Consider the following 9728-nt stretch of genomic DNA (forward strand, 5'->3'; position numbering starts at 1 on the left):
TCAAAATCGGTCATGCGTGACCAGATTTTTAAACGCATATAACTTGATGTGTATACCGTAGTTGACATTCATTGACATCATCTGAAAGGCTTTGTTGAAGAGATTAAAGTCATAAAATATCTTCATGTTTTTTTACTACTGACCACAGTTTATGCTAACCTGAATCGGCTAGAACACATAATATATGCCTATCAGTATACATACAGTGTACACAGTACATATAAGCCTAAAGGGTGTTTTATTCTTTCATCATTTTATATTTAACGAAACCTGGGGTCTGATGTAGTTTGATTTCAGCTCATTATGACATCATAAGGCAGACGCTTGAGGCCTTGAAGTTCCGAATAGCCCAATTTTCATGACTCGCAATGCCCTTCATGGAAGACTGTTGCTTTAAGCGTTGACGCTGAAGTATTATATGTTGAATGACGTTTCATAAACGTTCGGCTGCAATCAGAAGCTATACTACTTTTAAACAAATGTTTTATTTTAATTATCAAAATATTTGCCCTTCCAACAGTTGCTTTTGCCTCCCTAAATGTTTTTCTAGCTACGTCACTGGGTTAAAGTTAATAAAACACAATGGTGCAAGAGTGATGCCATATTAATTTAATTTGAATCGTAGAGTGGAATATTTTATCGTTGTTGCTTTCTACTTAGAAATGGCAATGACGAGTCTTCGAGATCCAGTGTGCAATCATATTTGAAACCAGATTGTTTAAGTTAAACGTTTGGATTTGTAACAAAAACGAGGAGAGGAAAATTAAAGTGACAAACTACGTGCTTTTACGGTATGCCACCAATCCTATAATCAGTTAATCACGTGGTCACAAACATTCCAGACAACAATGCTTTTCCTGTTTACACTAATTCAACGTTTAATGTATTATAATTCAACGTTTAGTGTGTTATAAGATAAGACTGACAGAATCGCACTCAATGAGTGCATACCCTTTTTTTGAATACTGATAAGTTCACTGTATTAGTACATTTTTATATCTTTACAGATCTAACTATTCCGGAAGTTGAGCTTAGCACCGTCGAAAGTCAAGCGCAATGTGACAGCATTGACGTTGTAGCATCGGCTTCAAGTGGAGATGACAAAGTATGCATTCTCTCGAAAATGATATGGCTTCTGGCTAAGTACACTCGGCATAAATACAAAACTAATATGAGGCTGATGGAAAAGGAAACATGAAAACAGTTCAATTGCTACATCGACATTGTGCAAAGTACTCCACAAATAGTGCTAAATACTCTGCTTTTCTGGCAAGAAATTGTCGTGTTTGCAAAAGCTTGCTTTTCGTGTTCTGCCTGTGCCAGCCTCGTCAACGCCAGTGGTGTGTGTCTTCTGCAGGCATGGTATCGTAATCGTTTTGTGGCCTCACCATGGCGGCTCCCATCGAATATGTTATCTATGTTGATTTATATGAAATACAACGAGCACGTCCTCTAAAGACGTGCCCAATGTACAGCACTGTACGCAACATGAGCCTTCACATGCATTTGTCATTGATGAACAGATAGACCGTAAAGCAGTTTAATGATAGGCCTCTTACACTTGTGCTTTTGTCAACTTAGCAGATGCAGTTTTGGCTTAGCCTACATAATATTCAACCACTTATGGCGTACAAACCACATCAAATAACAAGTTGCCTACACAGGAAAAACCTTATCTTTTAATTAAACTTAACTAAAAAATTCCTGATTTTCACTGTATCGTACTCTTGAAAACGTTTTAATAAATTATATCATACTTTATCAAAATGAACAGATATATGAAGCAATATGTTCTTCGTCGTATGAGCTGTTCTTCCGGACTATATGTTTGGGCATGATATCATCAGCTACTCGACAGTCTCGTCATCCAGGGCCTTCAGTCCAAGCGTTCCATGTGGTGGTTGATGGATTGGGCAGTCATGAACGACATGATCTACTGTCTGGTCTGTGGCACCACACTCGCATCCCAGTGAGGGAGCCAGGCCCCATCTGCACATGTCTGAACGAAAGCGACCGACGCCGGTTCGTAGGCGGTTAAGCCGGACCCACCCAAGTATTGCAAGTGACATTCCCGGAGGGTGGGGATCGACGTCGGGTAGGAAATCACGGAGTCTGGAGGTGATGTTTTGCCACTCCATGTTCAATTGTGTAGTTCGTCCAGTGTGCCGCACTTATTCCAAGATCTTCAACGTTGTTCAGAAGCTGTCGTGCGGCGGGCACAAATGGGCGTCTTGATTTCAGTCGCTGCTGTCCTCCAGGTAGGCGCTGAAGTGTACTGTGGAGGAGGTGGTCGGGGTCCAGTGCGCAACGAGCAAGGGAAATCATGGCTCCTTTACGGCGAAGCTCAGCAAGTTGGATGCCTGCAAGGATGGGAAGGCAGTCCGTTGGAGTGGGACGCAGGCATCCAGTCACAGTGCGTAGTGCGTCATTGATGGCGGTGTCAATGTGGCGGGTGTGAGAGCTGCGGCACCACACTGGTGCGCAGTACTCAGCGGTAGAATGGAGGAGGGCCAAGGTAGCTGTGCGAAGGGTTTTCGCATCAGCTCCTCAGCCGGAACCCGCCAGCCGCCTCAAAAGTGCAACGCGCGCAGATAATTTTTTGTGCAGTGACTCCAAGTGTCGTCGGTACGTGAGTGACCTGGCCAGGGTTACACCGAGGTAGGTGGGTTCGGCGCAGTAGGGGAGGTGTTCGTCATCGGTGGTAATGTTGATCTCACGTTTTGCTTCCTTGTTGTTTAGATGGAAGGCCGCCGACACTGTCTTTGCCTTGCTGAGCTGTAGCTTCCATTTCTGGAGAAATGTTGATATAGTTGACATGTCCTGGCTTAGATTCCTCTTCATTGACTGCCAATCTCCGGCTGGATGCAGGAGAGCCAGATCGTCTGCGTAAGCATACTTCCTGGAGATGGTGTCAGGCAGGTCATAGATGTAAGTGTTAAACAGGAGGGGAGCCAGGACAGAGCCCTGTGGGACGCCGTTCCTGAGTCGACGTAGTCTACTTTGTCGCCCGCTACCGGTGGAAAGGGTAAAGCTGCGGTTTTGCACAAGTTCCATAATCATATGGACCATGTGCCTGTCAGGAAGGAGACGGAGTAGTTTGCAGGTAAGGCCGCTGTACCATACAGTGTCGTACTGTCGTAGGCAGCCGTGAGATCGACAAACACGGAGCCAGCCTTCTTTTTTGCCGAGAAGCTGTCCTCGATGTCTTGGGTCATCAGAGTGACCTGGTCTGCGGTTGATCTTCCGTGGCAAAAGCCGGCTTGTTCCCAAGGAAGCTGAAGGTCTATTATCGGTTCGACACGGGCGTAGATAAGTCTCTCGAGTATCTTGAAGGGGATACAGAGCAGAGAGATGGGGCGGTAGCTCTTCGGATCCCCTGGGGGCTTCTTCGGCTTTGGGACTGCAACCACTAGGGCTCTTTTTCAGATTCTTGGGATGCGCAGGTGACGCAAGCAGCAGGAAAGGAAGTCTTTTAACCAGGACCTCATAGAGGGGGCAGCTTGGAGTATTAGTTCCGGGCATAGGTGGTCAAGGCCCGGGGATTTGCCTGGCTTTAGGTGCTGGAGGGCGGAGGCAAATTCTTCTGGGGTAAACTCACCAGAGATGTTGCCCTCGACAGGTGTTGGGACCTTCCACAGGTCCGTCATTTCCTTGAGGACGGATTTGTCTGATTCACGGTCTCTCGTTCTGTGCACTCCATTTTTCACAAGTTGTGAGGCGATGGCATTTGCTAAAATGGGGCATTGGCGACGAGAGGCACGTGATCTGCCAGTGAGGTTGTTGAGTGTACTCCATGCTGTGCGGCTGGAGTGCGTGAAGTCGATTGAGTCTATGGCTTCTGTCCAGCGCTTCTTCCTCTTTGAATCCAATCTTGCCAGAAGGGCTGTTGCTGAGTTGATGGTGGCGGTGCCCTGGGGGGAACGGAGGAAGTCGTGGTAGAGCCTGTCGCACTCCACATCCCAGCAAGGTATGTAGTTTTTCCGTTGACCTCGCGGGATGGAGTCTTTTGCCGCAGATATGATTGCATCACAGAAGTCCTGGTAGGCTTCATCCACTTTGATGGTGTGTGGGGATGGGAGGTACTGCGTAGCTTCGTTTGTGAGGAAGCTGTAGTATTCCCAATCGGCCTTTCTGAAGTTCCATCGCTTGACAGGCTTGCTCGGAATAGGTGTGGCAAGCAAGGGGGCCGTGATTAGCGAGGGTCGGTGTTGAGACCTTGGGAACTTCTCTAGCACACCTCTGTCCGACTGCCGATCATCGGGGTCATCACTTGAGAAAGCCAGGTCTGGGTTCGTGAAAGTGTTCCAACGACCGGAGTGGAAGCTCGGTGCGCCCTTAGGATCGTATAAGAGGGCGAGGTTGTTGTTGGTTGCCCAAGCGGCCAGACTTTCTCCGTCGTTGTTGCTGGAGTTGTAGTGTGGTGGCAGTCAGTGTGGTGGCAGTTAAAATCGCTAGCGTAGAGGCTAGGGTGGGGGAATACTGGGATGGCTGTTGATGTTATCCGCGAAGGTGGGGGGCTTGTAGACATTGACGATGTTGTAGCCTGCTACATCTACACAAAGCCACTCGATCTCCGATTGAGCTTGGGATTGGTCAACCAAGGACCAGCTCAGCCGGTCATGGACAAACGTGGCGAGGACATGTTTCCTGCTGCAGGTTGCGCCTGCGAGTGTGAAGTTGGTTAGTACCAACTTATCCACAGATGTGCAGTGGGTCTCCTGGAGGAGGATGATGAGGGCTTGATGCTTGGTGGCCAGGTGCTCGATGATGTTGAGCTTGCTGGCCGTGATGCCCTCGGTGTTCAGCTGCAGTACGGTAGGTCGTCGGTACTTTTCAACAGTGAGAGCACTGCCGTGCCCTGAAAAGGGCATTTCCCTACCCACCCTGCGCTGAACAGTCTCATTAGCTCTTGTTTGACAAGCTTCGTTTCGCATACGTATTTTGTATAATTTCGTATGTTACTGACGGGGGGGACCACGTGAAGGTGCTTGTATGTTGCAATATGTTGTCAAAATTTGACAACATTTAATCAAGTACAATGGAAATAATTTTCACTTGAATTTGAGTTATGATTTTTATAGTAATCGTTCCGCTCCGTTGACCATGAAAAGAGCCCATTTTGTATGGTCCACAACTTCATGAAACCTTGACCAATTTTCAAAAAAAGAAAGATTTTCGAAATGGATAAACTGCATTTCAAAAAAAGATTTTCGAAATGGATAAACTGCATTTCATAATGGATAAACTGGATAAACTGCATTTCGAAATGGATAAACTGCATTTCAAAAAAAGATTTTCGAAATGGATAAACTGCATTTCATATCATGCATCACACAAAAAAAAAAACACAGAAGAAACAACGTCATTTCTGCAAACGATATACGAATTTCTGAAAAATGACAAATAAAGCCTCACCGGAACGAAGCTTCAAAGTCTTCCACGGGGTACATCTTAACTCTGAAGAACTTCATTCCCATTATAAGGCCGAGTATAATTCGAGTGTTGTTGTCACTCTTTCTTGCGGCTTCCAACTCCACCATGAACTTGCTTCGAACGTACTGGAACCTTCCGTACAACACAAAAACTTAAACAAACTTATCGTTTGACTTTGATGCAATGGAGTTGACGAATAAAAACAATTCAACGCTGGTGTACTGTTAACTGAAGATGTAGATGTAACCTGTACAAAGTACAATTGTACATCGTACGAAATGTGACTATTTCATCAAGTTGAACATTGGCTGCTCGACTGCTTCTTTCCAGAGCTGGGAAGCCACATATAAAGTTAAGTTGACAGGTTTTCTTCGGTGCCCAAAAAAATATATCTATGCGCGTAAATCGATTTTAGTGATTGCAAATACAAAAGTAACACAGACAGGAATTCCATCACAAACGAATAACCGAAATTTTTTAAGTCATTTTGTACAAATGACCGAAAAGTCTCAGCGGAAAAAAAAGACTTTGGCAAACATGCATTCACCATTTGGTTAGACATTAAAGATATATATATATATTTAAAAAATACTTTTGGTTAAAGAATTTATTGCATTAGAAGATAACTGTGACATGTGTTTTGTTTGCTTGACCAATTTTAAATCCTTGTCATTGTGTCTGTAAAAGCAAATAGCGAAACAAAACATCAAGGAAATATAGTAAATTTTTACATTTGGTGCTAAATTTAGCATAGCATTTTTTTTGGCTACAAGACGTGAAGGAAACCACCAACTAAAGTAGAATAAGAAGTCAAGTTTTGGGGTCCGTTTGATAGTTACCAGATATCATTTCACGACCATTCAATCAAAAAGAACACTTGCATTAGTTTAGTTATTTATCAAAGCAACATCTAAATCCAATTGCTTAAGCAATCAAAAGAATGTACTTTGTTTTGGCCATGACTCCGATGACTTCAGCAAATAGATCAGCAACAATCCTGGCCTTGTTGTTGGGGGACTCTGTGCTGAACATGGCAGCACTTCGAAAATGCGTGAAGGCGAGTGTGAGCACGTGTTGGATCTGGTTTTCTGGTAGTGGGTGGACAGGAAGCTGCTCTAGGACTTCAATCAAAACCAAACAAAACACAATGGATATAACCATCTAAAAAATAAAAAAGCTTAACTTTCAAAGCACCAAATGAAATCGATAAAATATCATATTATTATAACCTATATAATATATATATGTACTGTATACACCTACCAAAAAGTGCAGTAAAATGAAAATACAAAATGACATAAATCTCTGAAAATTTGTTTCTTTTAACATAACAAAATACAAAGAAGCCATTATGTATCTCATAACAAACAAAAGTCAAAGATAAAAATCGCTACTAAAGTTTTCTTTGGATGAATACACGTTATTGCAGCAGTTGATTCAATTAAAACCAAATGAAACAAAATTCACGCATTTTGTTTGAAAGAAATAACAAGCATAAAGAGTTGTTTAATCAGCCTAAAACAACGGGAACATGTCATGGCATAGTAACAATGCTTTTCGTATAATATAATAAACAAGTTATTCCAAGTTTGCTATAAAGATACTAGTTTTGATGGAATATATTTGAAGATGAAAATAAATTTTAAGCACAACGTTTGTGGCACCTTGTGGATTTAAGTATTGAACACATGACTGATATGCTGGCGTATTAGTTATACCAGCCCACACGTAGCCGCCTGTAGCCGCTACCAACGTAACTAGATCAATGAAACGTTCAAACTGGTAAAAAAGAGTAATAATATATATACTGTATGAATGATACCTCTTTCAATTCCTTTTTGTGATCTTGTTCCTTGATGATGCTATCACTGCACAATATATCATATGGCAAGTAAATTAAACACATACTTTCTGGAGTAAACGCCATAAAAATCAAAAGATAATGATCCTATGCAAGGATGTAGGATTGCAGGGGCATCGGTAAGAATTATACTGTAGTCTGTATTAAGATCTGATAGAACTACAAAAAACACTAGACTGAAGATATTTAGGAAAAACTGTTATCAGAGTTGCTCAACGAAATGGAATTTCAAGATTTTTTCAACATTGAAATTAGTTTTAAAATAAGACTAGTGGACAGAGGCAGGTCAGTTTGTTGTTAGATAATAATCTTAAATAATTATGGTTACAAGTTACTTTTTTGATTTTACACCAGAAGATCGACCAGACTTCCCTTCCACCTTGACATTACTTGGGGATGTTGGAACACATTGGCTAAACCTAAGAAAAAATACAAATTTTTGATAAAATAATGACATTTAAAATCTTTTAATGGTTATTGGATATTGGAGTATTTAGTATTTGTAGTAATAAAAAAATGAAGTTCTCATTAATTCTAAAAATGACTAGGTTACACAATACACATAACCTAAAAATTGAAAATAGGTTTGAAAATGAGACTAAAAGTACAGTTCAATTACCTATAACATTTTTTTTAAACGTTACAATAAATAAAAAGTGGTTCAAAAAACCTTCAGTTTCTGTAAGAATAAAACCAAGCAAAATGCAAAATTTTATTTCAAATTCAGCTAACATGTACCATTTAAACAACGTTTCTAATAAGGAAGGCAAGCAATGCTCTGCCACACAGCCAAGTGCACCAAGGAGCTGATCAAATTGAGAATCTTCTCCTCTCTGCAGTGATTTCATAATTTGTCTTGAATCCTATCAACAAAACAACAATAGGAAATAGTTTATCAATAGGTACAAATTGAAAGAATCATAGCTTCAAGTTCAAAGAACGTACCACATCCCAGTAACAACACAACTTAAAGCAAAACTCCAAATTACCTATTATCCCTCAAATATTACAAAACAAGTTATGAAACAATGCAGTACTCGATACATTATTACAAAGTACACAAAAGTTGTATAAAATTGTACCTTGTAAAATTGTTGATACTTGTTTTCTATATTGTTACATAAAATATGCCTTTGGCATTGCTTGGATTAAGGGTGATCAATGAACTGGAAGCAGTGTAGTAAACTCTTTTTTTAAACATTTTTAGTTTTCAAAATAACAAATAAGACTATGGTACGTTTAGTTACAAGCATCAGTATATATTTTCCAGATGTTTTCTTACAGATTACAATAACTGGTGAACTTTGTTTCACTATAACCAAGAAAAAAATTGTTTCAACTTGCCCCATAATAAATATTGTCTTGATTAATTCTAGGAAGTAAAGTACTCTTCACCTAAGTTCAAAACTTTAAAAAGTCATTCATAGAACTCTTTTAAATAATTTGTTGAACTGGAAAAGGTATTGCCAAGTTACTAGCCTAATCACAAAAGCTACCAGTTAAAATTTTTAGTATGTACTATGTAGGCTAGTCAAAGGACATTTTATGAACATAATACTGTATATATAAGGGAATGATTACAAACAAATATACAAATCTTTAGTACGCAGTAACACAAGTCAGTCATATATTTCGTTTTCAGGAAATGAGACACAACCAGTTCACTACTGACAAATAAATGCTTTCAGTTTCAGAAATGTCAAATCAAGGACCAGTAAAAGCAGGTCTGCTACTATTCGGTGAGTCCGATTCGGTGAGTCTGATTCGGTGAGTCCGATTCGGTGAGTTCAATTCGGTGAGTTCCTAACCTCTAACCCTAAAACGGCAATGATAATTAGGCTATGGTACCCAATAATTTAAAAAAAGTTATTGAAAAAATCCCCCGTCAAGGGACCGGACTCACCGAAACGGGCCATTCCGAGTAAAAGCACAGTACGGTTACAAGTCTATTAAACCAAAATAAGAATTTAACATGCAACACTTAGCTTGACACTCTTTCTTTAATACTTTTATTTTTACGAGGACTATAACCATAAAATTATCTAACTCAACATTGTAGGGGGCACATTGACTTAGATAACCACATGTTTTTTTGGTGCGTTCATGGTGTAGCTTCCGTATCAATAAAAGTAATACCGGTATAAAATTTTATTTTCTCCTATTATATTTGTACATTGGCATGAATGTAAAGCTATATATACTGACATAAACTTGATTTACGTAGATTGCGGCAGCATATGCTACTTTTAAAGTAGCCAATACCCACTCTGATAAATAACATGTTACATTGAGACAACAAAAGTTGCCATTTAAACACACCTGTGTTAAAGATTCTGTCAGCAGTGACTCCACTTTTTTGTTAACTTGGTATGTAAATTCACTGAACAAATCTTTCAGAACAAATTCGCCAGGAACAACTTCAGCATCCTCCATC

The 9728-nt window shown here is 40.5% G+C and overlaps 1 protein-coding gene across 1 annotated transcript in view; it reads right to left on the minus strand.

The window, feature by feature from the left end:
* LOC145770041 (protein furry homolog-like) overlaps positions 1 to 9728 on the minus strand; it is a 53970-nt gene extending 44242 nt beyond the window's left edge. Inside the window, exons 1-6 of the mRNA XM_082581627.1 lie at positions 9614 to 9728; positions 8033 to 8157; positions 7630 to 7713; positions 7256 to 7301; positions 6380 to 6594; positions 5416 to 5565 (exon numbers count right to left, since the gene is read on the minus strand). Of these exons, the coding sequence (XP_082437753.1) occupies positions 5416 to 5565; positions 6380 to 6594; positions 7256 to 7301; positions 7630 to 7713; positions 8033 to 8157; positions 9614 to 9727 (734 nt within the window). The 5' untranslated portion in view covers position 9728. The remainder of the gene's footprint in view (positions 1 to 5415; positions 5566 to 6379; positions 6595 to 7255; positions 7302 to 7629; positions 7714 to 8032; positions 8158 to 9613) is intronic.

This window comes from Aplidium turbinatum, chromosome 5, assembly GCF_918807975.1.
Source record: "Aplidium turbinatum chromosome 5, kaAplTurb1.1, whole genome shotgun sequence".
Lineage (NCBI taxonomy): Eukaryota > Metazoa > Chordata > Ascidiacea > Aplousobranchia > Polyclinidae > Aplidium > Aplidium turbinatum.